This window comes from Mauremys mutica, chromosome 3 (assembly GCF_020497125.1).
Source record: "Mauremys mutica isolate MM-2020 ecotype Southern chromosome 3, ASM2049712v1, whole genome shotgun sequence".
NCBI classification, from domain to species: Eukaryota; Metazoa; Chordata; order Testudines; family Geoemydidae; genus Mauremys; species Mauremys mutica.
The window spans coordinates 204475236-204497349 of record NC_059074.1 but is presented as its reverse complement, the minus strand read 5'-3'; the positions used below and the strand labels follow the sequence as shown (position 1 = coordinate 204497349).

The following is a 22114-nucleotide window of genomic DNA, read 5'->3' as shown; positions in this document are numbered from 1 at the left end:
AGGCCATAATGAGCCATTTTGGAATAGCAGAAAATACTCTGCTGGACATGTTTGATTCTGCATGACATCAAAGAAAGACAGTAGAAGTGAATGGTGGAAAAATAAATGAACACACTCTATGACTGCAGCTGGGCATGTCCAAGAGAAGGTCTTTAATTTCACTCAAGGACAGATCTTTCCAGAAACAGCTAACTCTTAACATCAGTAACATCAAGGATTTTCACACACAGTCATAAAATATTTGGAAATGTGCACAGATGGCGGGGCAGATAGTTCTCGAATAGTTTCAAAACGAGTTTTTTCTAGTACCAATTACATATGTTTCAGGCAGGGCTTACCTTGGCTGTACAGAAACAGATACGGTGTCTGTCTCTCTGCTCCTATTAGAATGCAGACTCCATTAAGGCAACAACTACCATACTTAGGCACCTGAAATGTATACAAGGTGGATTTAAAAAAAACACATCTGTTCTCTGCAGCTATGTGGCCGTGACTTTAAGACTACGCAGAAGGTGTGGTTCATGTTCCAGATGCACAGACTGCCGTATCTACAACCTGCTAAACTGTAAAACAATCTGTCAAGCTACTGTTCACCTGAAGTAAAAGGGGAGTAGGAGTTGCTAAACTATGTAGGAAAAGGACTGGTCCTCAGTGTGAGGCAAGCCCTATGTTTGCAACATTTTTCTTGGCGTACCCGGTAACATTTAGAGCCTTGCAATCACAGACTGGGTTCTTCTGAGAAAAGTTACTGCCTCATCTTTGCCCCCTGTTCTCACTAGGTTACAATAGGTTAATGCCATAAAGCAAGGATCTGATTTCAAATCTCAGCTGCCTCTCCTCTTGTGCTAAGATTCCTCAAGCCAGAGTGCCTATGGCATAGGGGCGTGGGGTGTCAGAACCAGCAAGGCTGGGCCCATGGTTAGAGAAGCCTCTATAGCTTCAACAACTGATGGATGGATTTAAAGATTTCAAAGAGCTGACTTAGCAGCTCTTGTACCTAACCTCACCTAGCTACGAACACACCTGACATCCTGTTCCTGCTACTGCACAGCACAAACTTCCTACTGAACACACAACCACTGCAACACACGTAGGTTTGAGAAATTTAATGTCCCCTAGCCCCTTTGAAGTCTCAAATTGTTTGTCAAAGGGCTCTCCAAAAAGAGGGCAGGAAATTCCCCTTCCATTGTATCCCAGTTCATACTCTCAGGCCTGTTGCTCGACACTCCCATGGAGGCCATAAATCAATCTCGAATTGCACATTAAGCATACAGTATATCACTGCTGATGTTAGTGATAAAGGCATCATTGCACTCTAACAGCCAACCTCCTGAGCTGAAATCCATGGCAACTCTTAATTCAGCCTATCAGGCTTTCCACAGAGCTCTGTGTATCCGTGGTATATTATCGTCGCAATCTCAGGAAGAATGCATGCTTGCACTCCTTGCTATCTAAGGGGTAATATTTGTCGTAAAAATCCAAAATGTATTCTTCAGTCTTAAATCCAAATTTTTGGTACAGCAGCATAGCGGAGTTGCTTGCAGAGACGTGAAGAGTAACATCTTTGCCCATGCAGGTCTGCCAAAGAAAAAAAACAGCCAGAAAATGAGAGCGCCTCCAGGGAAAAGGAGGAGGTGAAGAAACTCTTAAATTCTGGAATTTAACTAGTTAGGGAAACGTGAGAAAAGCAGAGGCCTTGAAACAGAGAAATTACAACACATAGCAACAGCTGAAATCAGGGTAACTACTGTTTATCAAAAACCTTTGTGATTGAGTAATCAGCAGTTTGAGGGCAGGAACAGAAACTAGATTGTAATTTGTCAATTTTCCTATCTTCTTCTCAGTGTAATTGTTAATTGAAAATAATCTCAAACACTTAATAACAATGACCTGAAGAAAAAAAAAACAGCCAAAGGAGCAGGCATTCTGCTTCTGGGACTGGACACATCTCTGTCCTCAAATAAACCTAGACTTGCTAGAATCACACTGACACCACTAGGTTACCTATGGGTGTGTCACACTGGAATTCCAGTAGATCCCAGCCCGATCCACTCCCATCCTTCAGCCCCCGGGGCTCACTGCCTGAGAAGCCCAGCTAGTAAGTGGCAATTCTGACATTAACTTGGAGATTCCTTGTTATTTAGCAACCAGATTATTCATAAAACCTCTCCAATAATGTTTAATATAATAATTCTTCTGACTTTTAGAACTCCTTTCATGCCATGCTCCGAAAGCATTTTTCATCCATTACATCCAAACTGTAAGTACAAGGAAGGAGTAGGATATAGCCATTAAAGAATTTTAATGACAGGGCATTTGATCTTGGCTTGCAAGAAAACATAATTCTTGTTTTCAGAGGCTACTAATAAGACTCCCACCTGTATAAGGCCAGAATAAAGCAATCAAAATTAGGGACATTTTTGGAAAAGAAGTTAGAACTAGAACATTAGAAATATGCAGCCTTGCCCCCAATGAAATGTGTAACTTTTGGAAATGCATTCACACAATTCACAGCACCCTGCTTGCATCACAGGATGGAATATAGTCTATTGTAGATTATATTATTGCCAATAGTTCATCTTAATATAACCTGCCTCCCACCACAGACACAAATACAGAGCAGATCAATGGTAGTCAAACAGAAGCCTAATGGGAAGTGGCAATCTCTCGTTATCACTGGAGTCAGTTTGTGGGACACCAGTGAAAATCCTGGTTAGCTCTATTGAACTTGATGGCATTACTTCGGTTTTATCCCAGTGTAACTGGGAACAGAATTTGGTCAATCGTTTATTACAGATCCTGCAAACAGTAGTGGTAATTTTCCACAATGGCCCATCAATGGGCCTAAACTCTGCCACAGAGGAGACCTAATTCAGTTTTCAGGCCCATTTGAATTTTGGCCTCTCTTCTAAGGATGTGTCCTCACTAGACTTTCGTACCTTGAGTTAACTGATGCCAGTGAACTCGAGGCAGTTAACATGTTTGTAAAAGCTAATGTGGACGTTCCTCACGTTTGAGTCAGGCGACAGACATTTGTTCTTTACCTAAACTGAGATACATTTGAACAAGCACCTTAAACGTGAGTCTTTGGCATTAACTCCGCTTGTGATCAAGTCATCAGTGGCCAGTGACTGGTGTAGCTGAATTATAGGTAAGGAAAGCTGTAACTGGTACTGACTGAGCCTTCCCCTGCTTGAAACTGGGATTAGCTCATCCAGTGCAGATCGCAACTTTTCTTCTCTACACTTGCGGTTCGCAATGTTGCTGCTGCAGTTACTGGCTGCTATGGATGAATCAGAGCCAAACCCAAATACAGACAAGGCCTATATCACTCCTAGGCCATCCAATCCCCCATAGCCTATTCTATTTGAAAATGTCCTTTTGAATCCATTCAAAATTCTGGTTGAGTGTAATGATTTTCACAATAAAAATTCACACATGGTAGCACGTCACCCAAGTAAAGACACAAACAAGGGAACAAAGGATGGGAAGTGGGGAGAGAGAGGATAAAAACAAGCGCTATTGACCCAGCACTGTTTACATTCATACATAAAAATAGGGACAATGCTGGGCTCTTTATCGAGGAGAAGGATCTTCCAGCTACCTGAATAAGATGGTAGATCATAAAGGTTGCAATCCCCGCTCTTCTCCACTCAGGGTGAACAAACAGAAAAGAGATGTAAGCTTCATTGTATTTCACGTCTGGCACCATGAAGCCAAAGGCAATGATGACTTTTTTGTAAAGGACAACGACGCTGAAGTCTGGATACTGCAGGCATTCTGACAAATCAATTCCTACAGCGTGTGAGAAGAGCACAGCTATAAAGCACTGCAAACCAACGGGAAATGTTAATGCAATACAATACAGTTCAGACACTATCATACAGTCAGGGCATGATGGAATTTAAGGGAAATTAACAGCTGAAAGACTGTTAAAAAGCATGTTTTTCAGGAGAACCTGCTCAACTACTTTCTGTTGTCATTTTCAAACTCCTATGCATAGAAAGATTCTATCAGTCAATAGGGCCAAAATAGAAGTCTCACCGTTGAAGCCAATGGGAGCAGCATTTAGCCCACGTACAGAAGAAAAAAAATCCTTAAAAACGGACTCAACAGCAGCCAGCGCTAAGAAATTAACACTGATTCACACCCAAATGGTATGAAAATAAAGACAAAAAACTAACGTAAAATGTGGTTCTGCTCTAAAAAGTGACGGCAAAAATGGCATCTCGTTACCCCACTGATCTTCTTCCTGTGTGTATTCAGAGACACATCTACTGAATTTATACAGGGCCCAATTCCAAGCACACACATGAATAAAGTTACATGTGTAAATGAGAGCTGGACTGGGCCCTAAATGTGTTTGTATTGCTCTTTCCTTCTGCCCTGCACAGCCAATAAAGCTACGGGACAGTGTAATGGATCCTATTACGGCTTGCTCATCAACAGGATTGTATTGCTGGCAATGTGTGACTCCCAAAGAATTTCAGGTGGAGACTGCAAGGCTGCAGACTGAAAAACTATTTTTACTTGTACACTGGTCAGATCTGGTCTAGAGCCAGGGAGGTACAACCAACGTGGAACCCCAAGAAGCCGTGTGTAAGGAAGCCACCTCCTCTCTTCTGCAGCTGAGACCTCTTTTCATGAAGAAGGAAGATAGAGTAACACTGGACTTTCTGCAGATGCAATAAAGGGTTCACAGATTTTGAAACGAAGCACAGAAATTAAAATGATCCTGCCCAGATTTAAATCTGACCTATTGAGCTTAGATTCACTAGAGATTTTTTGCATCAGTTAAATTGAGGAAGTGAGTATCGGTTATGTCATCATTGCCAAAAAAAAAAAAGTTGTGGTTTTATGGCAAGATAACTAAAGTTAGTTTTCTTGATGCACAATCTTAGTGGAGACAAGACATTGTAGTTTTTATCTTAGCATAGCCAGTTAATCAGCCCTACAACCCCCCAACTGGGGTTTACTTCAACTAGCTACCTCAAGAGGAAAACTATATTACCTTATCTCCAGTAGGGTTTTATTATCTCTATGTAAAAAACCCAAACTTTTTTTTTTGCAGTGAAGATGTAGTCTTTGTAAAAGCTAGTATGGACACTCCTCACATGTTTGTGATTTACCCTCTGCTGATCCCTCCTAGCCTGTAACAAAATATTTTAATTATCTGAGCCTTTACAAAGCTCTTAACTAACTTTAATTAAGTGGCAATAGACTTATCCTTGAAGTCATTTTTCAGAGTAGAATAGTGCACTTGGTCGGTGTCTGTACAGTCCTCAGCGCAATGGGGTTCTGGTCCATGCCTGGGGCTCCTAAGCACTATGGTAATCATTAATAATAAATATAAGGTCCAGATTCTCCATTGCACCTGTGCAACGGCAACGCCCAGTACATGTAAGCCATTACCATTCTAATTTGGTAGTATTTTACACCCATTTTCCACAGATGGAAATGCCTAAGCAAGATGCAAGGCAGGGAAGAATCAGACCCTTCATGTTTCCTCAAATGCTCATTAAAACCATCACAAAAAATGCCAACCGATGTATTTGCAAAGGTGGAATAACAGAATAACGGCATGAGATTTTTCTGTAACGTGTATTATTCCTGAGATTTAAAACTTCATGGAACACTGGAAGCAAACAGTGGAATTAACCAATCTCTTGCTTGAGAAAGAGCTGGGTGGAGAGGAATCAACTGGCGATAAGGAGAAATGTTAATTATCTCAGGGCTGCAGTCTACTGTGAAATGACTCAGAGCTTGTCTGTACATAAAGTTGTATGACTTTGACTATACTGGTTATAAAGCAGTACAACCCCAACATGGCTCGTATACTGGCTTTATATAAGTACAGTTTAGGGCTCATGTACATGGGAGGCGTTTCCATTATACTAGTATAATTATACTGGTATGGTTAAAGCACTGTCCATTATATTGGTATAACTCCCATGTTTAGACACACTTATTCCAGAATGAGTAGCTTTCTTAGGCTGTTTAAACTGCTTCCAAATAAGCTAAACCAGAAAAAAGCCACACTCATGCCATAACTACAGCTCTGTAGTCACTCTGGTGTAATTAGAGCACTTTAAATTCACACCCTTCCTCAGATCGGTATAATTTCCCCATGTAGACAAGCCTTATTCGTGGAGGTTCTTGCATCAGTATCAGGCACCTTTATACCAATATAATTGTATCCACACTAGGGGTTGTACTGGTATAACTATTTCAGTAGAAAAATCATACCTTTAACTGACACTCGGTGTGATTGTAGTTTGGGTACACATACCCAAGCTATCTTTAGCCTCATTAGCTCAGGTACCAGAGCAGGGAAGCCAGAGCAGCTGACCAAAACCCTGGGTAATTACTCACAGCACTAGCCCACTCCGTCGCAGCTTCAGTGCTCTGGTACATGAGCTAGCTAGATTAAACCTAGATAGATGTATTTCCATTAGGAGCCTAAATAATTCTGTGTATTTGGGCCTTGGTGCTTATCACAAATTCCTGTCTGTGCCATAAGGATAAGCACTGAGTGGATGGGGGATTGAGGGATTTGGAGGGGCGTGGGGGAGATTTGTGATAAAGGTGATCGGTTTCTGTTAGAACGAGAGGGTGTCTCATGCTTTCCAAAGTGGCATGTGTAAAGAAAGACGTGCCATCTTATCTACTGATTTGGGGCTTAATGGTGCTACTGCAATACAAATAATATCTAATAATAATAATCTGCCAAAGTGTAGTGCAAATATTGATTTTAAAATATAGGTGTGGACTGCTTGTGTGTTATGAAAAACTTCGTTTCCAGTGTTAGAGATGCTGAACCACATAGCAGATCATCATTACTAAGTCTCTACTGCCTAGGAACCACACCCAAGATCAAGGCTGCAAGGTGACATGCACTAGTAAGAGACAGTCCCTGCCCCAAGGAGCTTACAATAAAAAAAAAAAAGCAACACAGACAAATAAATATTATAATACTTATTTTACCAGAAGGGAACTGAGGCCCAGAGAGGTTAAGGACCTTGCCCATGGTCACATAGGGAGCATGTGGCAGAGCCAGGAATCCTACCCAGATCTCCTGAGTTCCAGTCCAGTGCATTGAGGCCTTGTGCTTCTCACACCAGTTAGGAGCAGGTGTCTGATAAAACCTCTGTTTACTATGATAAGGCCCTGATTCAGCAAAACACTTAAGCAGGTGCTTCACGTCAGGCATGCAAGTGGTCCTAGCTCATGCTCAAAGCACAGTACATGTTTAAGTGCTTTGCTGACTCAAGGCCCCGTTGCCCAGTACTGTTTGAGCTCAGAAATGCAGAGGCTGACGTGTCTTTCCAGCACAGACCATCTGACAGAATTCCTCTTAAATAAATATTTATAGAATAACTCAGCCAAACAAATACCCACTGAGAAAACAGACCTGCTCCAAAAATAATTTTTGAAACCAAACCTTTTCTTTCCTAGAAAACCAAGTACTGAGGGAATCCTACCAGGCCAGAAGAATTCATGGCACATGGAGTTGATAGTGGGGATGTGGTTCGGGCGAACATAGCAGTAATCAATGGGTGCTTCAGGCTCAGCCTTCCAGTCAGGATCGTTCTTGTGTGGATGGGCACAGATTTCTGCCAGCAGCTGGAGTTTAGGAGGCTTGGTCTCATGGTCGCGCCTGCACGTATCACAAAAACAATCAACAATATGAAAGACAAGTTGGTAACAATAACTGCCATTGCTGCTCAGGAAATATTCCTCTGATAGACTACAAGTGCTACAAGAGGCTGCTGTGTTCCATTCGTTCATGTGGAAACTTGCGCCCAACCAGGCAATAATACAAGCTATTCACCAGAAGCCAGGATGCTTCTGCAATCCCGAGCACCCTGCGCCAGCCTGCCCCTAAGGATGGGAGCAGAGAATGACAGAAGTCAGATTCAGACTCTAGGGGTCCGTACCTGATGTAAGGTTTCAGGACGCGAGACGTGTAGGGACTGACGATGCTGTGGTCTGTCAACAAGTCTTCTGAGCCTACCAGTCGGTACAGAAATTTTGTTGTCTGGTGCCTATATCCCTTCATAGCAGGCAGTGTAGTCTACATGGCAAGACAAAAATAAACTGTCATGTCAAGGGAGTTGCCCAACAGCCTAATGTTTGGAACCCAAAGCTCCAGAAGGGAAAAAGACTTCTCACAGTCAGGGTTTCCACCTGTCCAACCAGGGCGTCTGGTACCTACAGTCCAATGCTCCTGTCCATAGTGACTCCAAAGCTCCCCCCAATTTCAGAGCCTGATCCTGCAAAGTTCTGACTGCACCCATCACCCACTGTCATCTTGGGAGTGCCCAAGTTCCTGGATGGCAAGAAAGTAATGCACTTTGTCAAGGTACTTACACAGGCTCCGTCACGATAGTGTTTGAGTGTAGAATGAGCATGAGCAACTGGAACTTAGCAATGGTGGCATCTACACGTTTGTATTTTATAGCGTATTACCCAACTTAGAATGGAGCTGGGAAGTGTGTTGGTGTGGATACAAGTCCTTTATAAAATGAAGTTCATTCTTGTAATCCTTTTTACTTTGGCAGTCAGACGTCTTCAGTTTGAGGTCTACTGCCCACAACAGAAACCCTGATACAGCTGGCCCCAGGAACTAACTTGGAATTGAAAGCACTCACCTGGTACCTGTCCAGGATCCTGAAGTCCTGGCTAGTCGTTCTGTACGTTGCATGCCCTGCTGGCAGCCTGGAAATACCTCTTTCTTTGGCTCCATAGATCCCATCAACCAAGAGCAGAGCAGCATTCACAACCTGGTCCAAGTCAAAGAGTGGCAGTCCCCTTTCCCTCTTGGCCTGCCGGACTATCAGCTTGCGCCTCAACCTCCGGGCCTCTGGGGTCATGCTCACGGCATTGGGACAGGCCTCCAGCCTCTTCAGAAGCAGCTTTTCCTCATAGATGCTAACAGATGTGTACTTGGGAGCTTTGGGCTTATTGTCCTTCTCCACCTGCGGCTTCCTCTTGTCTCGCCCCCTGGCCTGTAGGGATGAATTTGAATCTTCAGGGTCTTCGCTATCACCTTCCATCCTCTCTGCCTTCTCTTCTTCACTCTCCACCTCTTGTTTGATCTGCTCAGGCATTTTCACTTTCTTTCTGCTCACTATCATAGGCCCAGCACCCATTGGCCCACTAGGAGGAGGAATGTACTCTATTCCTGGATCTATGACTCCATCTCCTTCCATCTCTTCATCATCTGTACAGAAGACCAAAATAACGCAGTAGACACACACAAATGCAAGCCCAGCATAGAAAGAACATCAGCCTAGGGGGCTTGTGGCTTAAGTGTGAAGGAAATATAAAGTGGCGTTTACCTGTCATATCCTGCCAGTCAGACACTCCTGGGCCTACATTTTCAAAAGCGACTAGTGATTTTGGATGCCCAACTTGAGAAATCTTAAAGGAGCCTGATTTCAGGAAATGCTGAGCACCTGCCATTTAAGGTCCCTTTAAAGTAGTGTCTCATAGTTTGGCCTCTTAAAATTGGGGCAACCAAAATCAATAGTCCCTTCAAAATTTAGACTCATTTTTTTTCCTATTTTAAAAGAACGCTTTTTAAAATGGCTCTTTAGTTAATGGCTTCCTTAAAAATTCCTTAAGGGCATGAAAACTGATGCAATAAAACGGCAGAGTGGAGCTGAAGCCTTACAGATTACAGGCCAGATGTTCAGCTGGTGTAAATTTGACACGTTCCACTTAAGTTAATGGAGCAAAGCGGATGTGATGTCCTTACTTACAGTGAGTAGCACTTATTCCATGTGTTCCCCCTATTCATTTCAATGGACTACTCATGGTGTAAAGTACTATTCAGCTTCAGTAAGCATCTCACAACCTGACCCAGAATTCATCTCTTTGATTTGGGAATGTTACATGTCTGTACTCAGACAAATGAAAACACTAGGAAACAAAAACAAAAACCTCAATACTTTACTGATGTGAAAGACTCCTTCCTTCAAGAGAGCTCTCTGATTTTGCCTTTACCTGACACTGCAACACTATTACCTGGCATACTGTTTTATGCAGGAATTACTGGGTGAAATTGTCTGCCCTGTGTTATAAAAGATGTCACACTAGATGGCCAAGTGGTCCCTTCCTGCCTTAGAATCTATGACTACATCTGTCTGTGAAAATCTAATTTAGATTGTCATGTAATTAGGAAGAAAACTGCACTTTGCCAGTCATTTTCCATCATGCCTTGAAGTAAAGCAAACAGGTTATTCTTTTGTCAAGGTAACTATGTCAAGCCTATTGTTAGAAACTGCTTGTCACTTCCTATTAAACAAAACACATGGCATCTCTTACCATGAAACAAGGCCTGTGGCGGCATTACATCTGGGATGAGATCTGCTTCTGAGAGCAGGCTGGGAGTAGCTGAATGGGACGCTGGTGTCCCAGGAGCAGAGAAGTCCAGAGATGGGGAAGGAGACGGGCTTGTCAGAGGAGTTCGATCTGAGGAGCTCAAAGATGAGAAGTCAATCACCTCTCCCTTCTCAAGGACCATGTCAGGGCGACGGCCTCGGCTGGTGAATTTGACAGGAGTGGAGGAGGTGCTTCGGTCCAGGAAGCCGGCTGCCTCCTTCTGGGCTCTCCTAATGTCCTTGGCTTCTTGAGTGCGAGACCTCTTCTCCTTCAGCTCCATTGCTGACTCTACAGGATTGCGGCTCACCCGCTTCCTCAGCCCCTCCACTGTAATGATGGGATCCAGAGGTGGTTTTGAAGCTGCTAGAGAATAAATAGCTTGTTTATTCTAAAAGGCACTGAGTTTTTGATGCCTCTCTACTCATCATTTGTATCCACAAGAGAAAGTTTTGATGGTAATCTTTCAAACCATGGCTGAAATTCTCCCCTGTGCAGAGCATCCAGCATAAAAGTTAGGCACCACTGAAGTCCGATACTGGCCCTTTGCACAGGAGTGAATTTCACTCCACGTGACTGAACCAACAAAAGATGCTTTAAAAAGAAAAGAACATCAAGGTAACAGGCAGTAGAGAAACTGTGGCAATTACAGAGACAGGAAAGCAATACAAAATACAAAAGCACTTGGATCATTTAAATGACAATTCTTAATACGTGTATGTACACTACAAAGAGGGTGTAAAGTACTATGAGCCTCTTCTCACACTGGTATAAATCTGGAGAAACTCCTCTGAAGTCAGTGGATTTACACCAGTGTAAAACTAGTGCAAATGAGAGCAGAATCAGGCCCAGTAACCCCACCCACGCCATCCACAGCTGTGCCATTTAAAATAAACGTCATCTCATACCTTTTTAAACTGTCAATTCGGACCTGACTAGCACTCCATGTGTTGTCATCAGAACAGTTACCTTTTGCTTTCAGTGCAGATGCAGAGAGCTTCTCTGCTTCAGGTTTCATCGTAGGAGGCTTATTGTGAACAAGTTTCCACCATCCTGGTTCTCCGAATTCCTGTGCCCCTGAGCGGAAAAACAAGGGACTCCCTACAGAAAGACAGCCAGCAACAGTGCTCCACCAAGTGGAAGTCTTCTTCCTAAATCAAGAGAGGGAAAAATGAGAGACACCAAGAACATTTTAGTTGGACTTTATTCTCCTTCGCCAAAAAGACTAGGGGGATGCTTGTGCCATTTACTCTGATGTAATAGTTCACTTGGCCTCCAGGCTTGAAGCATTTCAGCAATACTACTCTTTCTGATTTCCACTGGGTGATTTCCAGCTGGAATCTGGGGCACCAAGTTCCAAGACCCAGATAGATTTTGCTCTGAAAAGTGATTCCATTTTGATTCTCTCTCAGGGACTCACAATATCAAATATGCTGAGTTTACAAGTAAAGGGATGGTTTTCCTAATTCCTGGTGCTTTGTTTATTCAGGCTTTCACATCACCAACCATAAAGATTCTGCACTTGGGTCTCATTCAACAGTTCTACTGACAATACAAGAGCCAGAACAGAATCCAGCTCACTCTCCAGTAGCTGTGTTAACTTAACAGTGCTAAGAAGAGTAAAAACTTACTCTGTTGTTAAAGTCAGTAAACAGGACTCAGGATACATGGGGGAGAGGAATTGGAAGGGGGAGAGAGAGAGAAGGGAGAGCTCTCCTGAGTAAGAAGGTGTCATTTGACATCTTCCCCCTTGTGACGTTGCACTCTATAAATATATGCTAATGAGTGAATATAATATAACTGGAATATGCTTCATGCAAAAAGTCTCTTGTAAGGTATCACTACAAAGTTTATTGTCTACTGAGTGTGGTCATCCTATTTGTATAAATGTATCACACGTGTATCTGAAACTAGAAATATGAAGTATAACTCTGAGGGCCTATTGTAATTAGGCAAAGTGTGGGCCATTAATGGTGATTTGGAATTTTGATGGCTCCCATCAACCAGGACAATTGACTGTAGATGGCTCTGTTTGCAGGCAGCCTTCCTGTGAGTCAGGCTGGGAGGAATGAAGGCTTGGGGTCTTACAGTGACATGTGATCATGTCATCTGAACTGGAATCCATCTTTAACCTGGTGTCTTTCCATAGAGAAGGAGCGGGTGGGAACCCAGAGAGGGATTCCCGCCTTATGCAAAATATATATAAATGGGTGGAACAACAAAGGGGGAAGAGGAGCCATCATGAGGAATCCCCCTAGCTACCACCTGAGCTGGAACAAGAGCTGTACCAGGGGAAAGAATTGTGCCAGCCCTGGAAGGTGTCTAGTCTGAGGAAAAAACTTACTGAAGCACCTCTAAGGGTGAGATTATCTGTATTCAGTTTGATTAGACATAGATTTGCATGTTTTATTTTATTTTGCTTGGTGACTTACTTTGTTCTGTCTGTTACTACTTGGAACCACTTAAATCCTACTTTCTGTATTTAATAAAATCACTTTTTACTTATTAGTTAACTCAGAGTATGTATTAATACCTGGGAAGGCAAACAGCTGTGCATCTCTCTATCAGTGTTATAGAGGGTGAACAATTTATGAGTTTACTCTGTATAAGCTTTATGCTGGGTAAAATGGATTTATTTGGGGTTAGACCCCTTTGGGAGTTGGGCATTTGGGTGTTAAAGACAGGAACACTTCTGTAAGTTGCTTTCAGTTAAGCCTGCAGCTGTTAGGGGACGTGGTTCAGACCTGGGTCTGGCTCAAACCAGGCAGGGCACTGAAGTCCTAAGCTGACAGGGCAGGAAAGCAGGGGCAGAAGTAGTCTTGGCACAGAAGGTGGCAGCTCCCAAGGGGGGGTTCTGTGATCAAACCCGTCACACCCCTAATTTAAACTCCTGACAAAACTGCTCTGAGAACCTGGATTTCAGTGTATTTGGCAAAAGTTTTCTATGGTATAGCACAGGCCCTCTCGTCTGTTTATGCTCTGTGGGCACTTGAAAAAAGCAGCCAGGAGTGTGGGCTTGAGAACCCCTAGCTGGTTCTGGGTGGAGGAGGCAGGTGCTGGTTGAGGGGTGGCTGCACAGTGATGCTTTTTGAAAAAAGGTACGGGGATGCTCTCTCCCGACCCTGCCCTCACCCCCCTCTGCTCCTGGGGAACGTGTCACCTCAAGATGAAATGGCAGCCACCTCCGTAGTATTTTGAAGCGGCGCTCCCCTGGGAGTCAGGCAAGGGGGAAGCAGGGAGACATGGTGGGGACAAAGAACGAGGAGGAAAGGAGCAGAACTTCTCCTTCCTTTGCTTCCACTGGGTATTAGCACTGGTGGGATTTTCTTTAACTGCCTTTTCGCTTTTGTTTCTGCGTTTGTGAAGAGTATGCGCTCTTTGCCTTTACCCACTCAGGCTTCCGGCACGGTCCCTTCCTCGGGTTCCCCTTCTTCCCCAGTTAATCCAACTTCACCCTGTGGGCCTCTTCTCACTAACTGCCCTTTTTCCATCCAGCCTTCCCAGATAGCTCCCTCCTTTCATACAGGGTACGCAGTTCTGTGCATGCTACAGCTCTTCTCCTCAGGCTGACAGTCCTTTGCAGCCCTCCAAGCTGCGGCTTCTCCTCCAGCAGCAGCCCTCTCCTGCAAGTCCCTCAGCTAAGACTTGTTCCTCAACAGGCTCTTGCTCCCTGCAGTTCTGTCTCTCTCTCAGGCCTTCTGCCTGGGAGCACTGGAGAGTTGTTCCCAAGCTGCCCTCTTCCACAGACTCCCTGAACTCTCCGAGTGCTCTCTCAGGCTGCCTTTGCATTTCCCAGCAGGCCTGGCTTCGAATCACATGAGCTAGTGGACTCAGACATAACCTAGTCACATGTGAGACTGAACCCAGACTCCCTTTAAATGGCCCCTCACCCTCTGACAGCAGGACAGACAGTGCTGGGTTTTTTGTAGGCTGCCACAGGGCAAGCCAGACATTTAAGAGAGTCCTGGGTTCTGCCTCACGCTGCCGGCCCGGGGTCCCGGCTGCTGACCCCTTACCAGCCGGGGCCCCGCAGGCCCCGCTCAGCCCACTGCCGAACTAGGTGAACGGAACTCCAGGCCGGCAGCGGGCTGAGTGGGCCGGTGGCATAAGATCAGCATTTTAATTTAATTTTAAATTAATCTTCTTAAACATTTTGAAAACCCACTTCCTTCCTTCTTGTCCGCCCTGAATTGAAGAGAGAGAAAAATCTCTGAATAATCTGGGATTCCTGTTTCCCAACTGAGCAACACAATTTTTTCCCTCTCCGATCTCCATTCTGAGTTTCAGGGAAATATTGGCTTTACCTGTTCCCTAATAGGAAAGTCCAGTGTTTCTCAATAAAAGCACAAATATCTTCTTTCCATCTGAAGTATCCTTGACGGCCAGTTCCTTCCAGAGACAGGTTGTACATCGCCAGCATGACAACCTGGAACATAAAAGGGAATGGATTCAACTGGTCCATTACCATTTTGTCTGGTGGGGAAACACCCACTCCACTCTTTTCTGATTTACCTATTTATGCAAAGCTTCCAGTTCATTCACAACCATACAGCCAATCTATGTAACCCATGATCTTGTTACCTGCATTCATCCTTTCTTCCTTCCTTCCTACTGTTTGTCATGCTCACCTGCTTTACTCACCCAGGGACTCTCTCATGCCAGGGGAATCCTCAGCTATCTGGTGATGCTAATTACAGCCCCTCTGCACAGCTTGAGTGGCATAAAGGAACTATACCAGGGTTGAGGATCCAGACTGGGGACACAATATCTTCTCTCTCCAGAAAAGATGGGTAGCAAATGCTCCAGTTTGCTAATCTTGTAGAAATGTGTGCACAAGGACAGACTCTTTGGGTGGTTTTATTTGCTTAATGTCTTCTTTCCACTCAGAATCCAGTAAAAGCCGAGCAATCCATAAAATACATTGTATCCCATGGATCACTCTGCTTTTGCTTTGTCTTTACTGAACACAGTCCTTTTAGAGCACATTTACATACATCACAAACAAACTGACTCACTAAGAGCCTAAATTAAAGCACAGTTTTAGAAATCAGTCTTGTTTGTGAATAAATCTAAGAGGACAAACTGTTAATTACACTGAACCATTTCAGCCTGGAATACAAGTATTCATGGTGCGGATGGGTTTGGAGCTCCTGCTGTCAACCACTCAACTCCCTTGGAGGCTGTCTCTCTTCTTTCTTAGGGCCCTGGACCCTCCTTTGGCAGGAGATGGTCTCCTAACCAAGTACTGTGGGTTTCCAGGCTTCGCTCCCACTAATGCTAATGGGAGAATACAGATACTCTCTAGTTTTTTTCCCCAAAATCCTTTTCATGTTTGATAACTGCTGCTCTAGAAGTTAACACACTGAACCCAGGGTCATTGCAGGAACAGCTAGGTGGGACAGTGTTCCACCAATGACAAAACACAGGTCAGAATTTTAAAAACACTGCTCCTTTCAATAGGTAAAATTAGATGGTCATGATAGTCCCTTCTCACCTTAAGATCAAGGAATCTGGGTTGTTTCATATGCCAGCTAAGGTGATTCTGCCACTTCCCACCAGCAGGCTTGGCTATCCTGGAGACACTGCTTCTTTTCTAAACTCCCTCTGAGAAGGTGCATTTTCTTTGTCTTCTCTTGTCTTTCTTCCTTGTTACCTCTGACTCTCCCCCTTTGTCACTCTTCTTCCTCTATTCTAGAAACCGACGTAGTCTAATGCTAGCAGCGTTTATTGGACCAGAATCTCCGGACTGGCCAAGCTAAGCTCAGTGCACGTTTGGAGTAGGAGAGGTGAGGGGGGGCACCGATGCATCCCCAAGATCCTATGATTTCCTGCACCAGCCCAATCCCCGACATAAATTCGGCTGTCAAGCTGGTCTATCTTGCACCTGCAGCCAATGATCCCTAGAGGCTTTTCTGGATCCAGGGATTGCTGAGGATCACGGGGGTGTCAAGATGCCCTGACTACAGCCCCTTTCACTAGGCCATACACCCATGCTGGCTGCTAGAAGAGGGTGACGTAGAAGTTACTACAGAAGCTCTAAGCCACCCGAAGGAGGCCAAATCATGAAGTGGCTGGATGTGCCAGCTGTGAGTCTGCTTAGTGCCAGCTGGAGTAGCACAAAGCAGCTCTAGTGCTCTGGGGCATCCAGTATTATTACTAACTTCAGTTAGAAAATGTGCACACACAAAACGTTGGGCCCATGAGCAGCAGCAATGGCCAGTGGACATTTCTAATGAGCCATGCTAAGACAGAGCATCACTACTGCCCAGAGGGCACGAACACAGGCCTCAGCACCACAGCACTGTACATATTGGCTGGGATCCTGTATCTGAAATAAAGAACACTGAACGGCAGCAGCTGCCACTGCTGGATCAGATTCACCATTCTGCGATGCATATACGGATTTGTGACAGCATGTCTAAGTTGGCTAAATTCTTCTCTTCCATTTCCATAATTGAACAGTAAGACAAACATTCCAACTGTTATACTCAGATGAGGTACCCCAGTCAGACTCGGTCCTATTCCAGCTGAGTGAATATCCCAACCTTGCCTAAACAAGGAAGTGAACTGGGGAAACACCTTAATGTCTGTCAGATTTACTTAGCTCTTGAAGTCCTGCATTGAGGGCAACTGGGACTCTTGATTGCAACTGTAATCAAAACTAAGCTGCATATCCTGTAAGGAATCCTTCAGAGATGTCACTGTAGGGCCAAAGTTACTGCTACATAAATCAGAGATTATCTGGGGTTGCGGCTTCATGACTGGCTAAAACTGTAAATCCCAGCAAAGACTATTACTAATATGCATGCAGCCAATCTGGAGCTCTTCTGAGCTGTGCGGAGCAGAGATTTATGTTTTCTGGGTCCCAACAGCCATTTGGCTTGTACACAGACATCCCACTGGCTTTAAATCATAGCCAAATCAAAGAATCATAGGTCTCGAAGGAACCTTGAGAAGTCATCTAGTCCATTCCCAAAGGCAGGCCCAAGTATAGCTAGACCATCTTGGACAGGTGTTTGTCTAACCTGTTCTTTAAAACTTCAATGATAGGGATTCCACAACCTCTTTAAGTAATCTACCCAGTACTTAACTATCCTTACACTTACAAAGTTTCTCCTAATATCTAACCTAAATCTTCCTGGCTGCAGATTAAGCCCCTTACTTCTTGTCTGACCTTCCGTGAACATGGAGAAAAATTGTTCACCCTCCTCTTTATAAAAGCCCTTAATGTATTTGAGGACTATTATCCATTTCCCCTGTCTTCTTTTCTTAAGGCTAAACATGCCAAATTGTTTAACCTTTCTGCACAGGTCAGATTTTACCATTTGTGTTGCTCTCCTCTGGATTCTCTCTAGTTTGTCCACATCTTTTTTTTTTTTTTTTTTTTTTTAAAGCATGGCACCCAGAACTGGACGCAATACTCCAGCTGTGGCCTCACCAGTGCCGAGCTGAGCGGGACAATTACCTCTTATGTCTTACAGACCACATTCCTGTGAATACACCACAGAATTATATTTGACCCCCTCCCTTTTTTTTTTTAAAACACAAACACATCACATTGTTGGTTTGTGATCCACTATAAACCTCAGATTCTTTTCAACAGTACTGTTGCCTAGCCAGTTATTCCCCATTCTGTAATCGAGCCTTTGATTTTTTTTCCCCTAAGTGTAACACTTTCACTTCTCTTTACTGATTTTTTTATCTTGTTGATCTCAGACCAATTCTCCAATTTATCAAGGTCGTTTTGAATTCTAATCCTGTCCTCCAAAGTGCTAGAAACCTCTCCCAGTTTGGGGACACCTGCCTATTTTATAAGCACATTCTCCACTCCATTATTCCAGTCTTTATTGTAAATACTGCACTGTACGAGATCCTACACAGACCCCTGTGAGACCTCATAGATACGTCTTCCCAGTTTGACAGCGAACCACAGATAACTACTCTTTCAGTATGGTTTTTCAACAAGTGCACCTACCTTATACCAATCTCATCTAGCCCACATTTCCCTAGTTTGCTAATGAAAATGTCTTGCAAGACTGTCAGAAGTCTTACTAAAATAAACATCTATCATGTCTACTGCTTCCCCCATCCACTAGACCGGTAGCCGTGTCAAAGGAGGAAATGTGGTTAGTTTGGCATGATTTGTTCTTGCCAAATCCATGCTAGCTTTTATTTATTACCCTGTTAACCTCTAGGTGCTTACAGACTGAATCATTTGTTCCGACGTCTTTCCAGGTATCAAAGTTAGGCTGACTGGTCCCTAATTCCCGGGATCCTCTTTGTTCTCCTTTTTAAAGGCAGGTATTAGATTTGCCCTCTTCCAGTCCTCTAGGACCTCACCCGTCCTTCATGAGTTCTCCACAATAATCGCTAATTCCAAAATTGCTTCAGCTAGTTCCTTAAGTACCCTACTATCCCATTGATTTGAATACATCTAATTTATCTAAATATTCTTTAACCTGCACTTTCCCTATTCTACCTTGTAAAAAGAACAGGAGTACTTGTGGCACCTTAAAGACTAACAAATTTATTGAAGCATGAGCTTTCGTGAGCTACAGCTCACTTCGTCGGATGCATAGAATGGAACACACAGACAGGAGATATTTATACATACAGAGAACATCCCCTTGTTAAACAGTGTTAAGCATCTGGTCACAATTAATCTTTTTAGTTAAGACTGAAGCAAAATAGGCATTAAACACCTCAGCCTGCTTGGCTGTCATCCTTTATTATCCTTCCCTGCTAAGTAGTGAACCTACACTTTCCTTCATCTTTCTCTTATTCCTAATATATTTATAGAACCTCTCCTTATTGCCTTTTACATCCCTTGCTAGATGTACCTCAGTTTGTGTTCCTTAGCCTCTCTCATTTTGTCCCTACCTGCTTATGCTATTCTTTTGTACTCATCCTTAACTATTTGTCCATGTTTCAACTTTTTCAATGTTTCCTTTTTGATTTTCAGGTCATCAAAGACCTCCTGAGGCAGCCATATTGGCCTATTACTATTCCTCTCCTTCGCAGCAGGATAGTTTGCTGTTGTCGTGATAATATTGTCTCTCTGAGAAACTACTAGCTCTCTGAATTCCTTTTTCCTTTAGAATTTTTTTCTCGTGAGACTTACCTACCAGTTCTGAGTCTGTTAGTCTGGTTTTTTTAAATCCATTGTTCTTACTCTGTGGCTCTCACTTCTTCCTTTCCTTAGAATCATAAATACTATCATTTCATGATTCCTTTCACCAGCAGATTCGCAACCAATTCCTCCCTGTTAGAATCAAATTTTAAATGGCTGCTCCCTGGTTACTCCCTCTATTTTCAGAAACAAAAAGTTGTGCCTAAAACATTCCAAGAATTTACTGGACATTTTGTGTTTTGCTGTATTACTTTTCCAACAATGTCCATATGCCAAAAAATTGTTAAATGCACAGCAGCTAAATCACATTCTCTTTACTTTTCCAAAATTGTGTTCAGTTGTATTGAGCAATGCAGAGTATTGATGAAAAATGGGGAATTTGGCTTTTTTACAACAAGTTCAGATGATCTTTTCAATTTGCTCACAAAAGTTCCACTTCCTGGATAAGCAGGTACATAGCAATCCACAAAAAACTCATAGGCAAATTTTTTTTACCACCTGTGACTGACTCCAAATTTCTAGGTGTTATGTATATTGTACACACAGCAACTTTTGAAGGTCTTGTCGGTTTTATGCCTGAGTGAATGCTTTTACTTACTTGCTGCCAGGTTAGCCTCAGCCGTTCAAACTGCTCCTTCCCATCTTCTGAGCAATCAGAGCAAGTTAACCTGAAAAAGTTATCTCCCTTGAGGTAGCTGAGTTGTTCTCTCAGCTGACCTAAAACAAACAAGCAAAAGGGATATGCCTCAGTCCTTTTATAGGAAAAATGGAGCAAAGTAAACTGGGATTCAGAACAGTGTTTATCTGCTGAGCAAGAGATCAGCAACCCTGATAATTCCATAATAGAAGTATAGAAACTTGGTGTGATGCTTAATTTACAGTTACAGATGTCAACAAAGGATCAATTACAAAAAACACATATTAAAGATGGGCTTTCCTATCTAATACTTGAATACGTGTAAAAAGGCAAAGATTTTAATACATGCAGTGTTATTGGAGCCAAGTCAGTCCCAGGATATTAGAGAGAGAAAGTGTGTGAAATATTATCTTTTATTGGACCAATTTATGTTGATGAGAAAGACAAGCTTTCAAGCTACACAGAGCTCTTCTTTGGATCTGGGAAAAGTACTGACACACTCAGTACCTTTCTCAGGCTGTAACTGAAACACTAACTGAAAGATTAAAAAAACATATTTCCATTTTTTTCAGCTTGTTTACATTGTGCATGTGATAGCACTTTGTGTCTAGTCACTTTCACTGATCATTCCGGTGATCGATTTCCCTTGTATGGGTCTTTCAAACAGCAACAGAAGACAGAAAAAAATTAAACATAAAAAACTGATGGTAAACACTGGCAAAAGGACACAGGATCTGGTGTTGTACCTAAATAGACTAGATTTCAAGTTGACTGTGTTCCTTTAACTTCTTCCTACTGAACACCAAATGTGAAATCCTGGCTCTAGTAAAGTCAATGGCAAAACTCTCAATGACTTCACTGGAGAAAGGATTTCACACTACAGCTTTTGGCAAACCAGGCGGTTGAACTAACTGACAGGTATGGAGCAAGCCAGAAGAATTCAGCATTTCCTGCCACAAAATGAACAGTGTTCAGGTAGATCTTGATTTTGGAAAGGAAAAACTGCTGTACTAGAATATGAAGAAAGCTAAGAGTTTATATAATGTTAAACAGAGATATTGGAAAGATCATTTTAGCTATTTAGCACAAAATACCTTCTTCCCAGGGCTGCTGCTACTGGTTTTATATTGTTCTGTGAATGCTAATCTAAGTTCAGGATACCACAGAACCATTCCTATATACAGTAGGCTGAAATTTATTCATACATCCCACTGAAATGACAGACCAGACCAATCAGGAAAATAATAATAGTTAGCTCTTATGTAGCACTTTTCATTGGTAGACCTTTACAAAGGAATTGTCATTGTTCCTATTTTACAGATGGGGAAACTGAGGCACAGAGAGGGGCACTGACTTGCTCAAGGTCACACAGCAGGCCAGTGACAAAGCTGGGAATATAACCCAGATCTCCTGAGTCCCCGACCAGTGCTCTATCCACTAGGCATCCCTGCCTCCTATACATTCAGGAAAAAAACATGCATTATTTTCTGGGAGGAAAAGAACAAGTAAACCCAGAAAAGGAAAGTGACAAAGATAACAGAGGAAAATCTTGACTCTTACTTGCTGGTATCCACTTCTGACACTTCTCACAGTAATAGGACATCTCCTCCATCCAGGATGCATCCCCCTCATCACTGTTCAAGGAGTCCCCACTCTGATCATGGGATAAATCCACTGAAGCCTGATCCTCAGATTCGACAATCAGGAGAGTCTCCCCTTCCACCTCACCCTCCTCCAGCCCTTCTGAAGTTGACGTTCTTGTAGCTTCGTCATCATGACGACTCATCATCCCACTCATGTGAACGTTATTATCCATCCCTTCTTGGCAAGTAGAGGAAGATTTTTTTTACATTACATGGGGCTCTCCCTCCCAGCATTTAAAATACTATCCATATAAGGTTAGCCAGCCAGGTATGAAGCTTTCTGCACACATGAAAATACAGAAGCTAGAGAAAAAACTTTGT

At 43.1% G+C, this 22114-nt stretch overlaps 1 protein-coding gene across 2 annotated transcripts; it reads right to left on the bottom strand.

The window, feature by feature from the left end:
* Positions 1–123: 123 nt before the first annotated feature.
* Positions 124–21969, bottom strand: KAT14 (lysine acetyltransferase 14). 2 transcript variants are annotated; one of them, XM_045010526.1, is made up of 10 exons: positions 21711–21969; positions 20112–20230; positions 14688–14809; positions 11353–11534; positions 10330–10749; positions 8652–9223; positions 7938–8074; positions 7482–7657; positions 3605–3795; positions 124–1578 (listed from the first exon to the last, which is right to left on the bottom strand). In XM_045010526.1, exons 1-10 carry the CDS (start codon positions 21964–21966, stop codon positions 1405–1407), a joined length of 2349 nt encoding a protein of 782 aa, XP_044866461.1. In that variant the 5' UTR covers positions 21967–21969; the 3' UTR covers positions 124–1404. The 2 variants fall into 2 exon arrangements, with proteins under 2 accessions (XP_044866461.1, XP_044866462.1); XM_045010527.1 differs by having other exon boundaries at positions 10330–10746.
* Between the last annotated feature and the right edge of the window lie 145 nt (positions 21970–22114).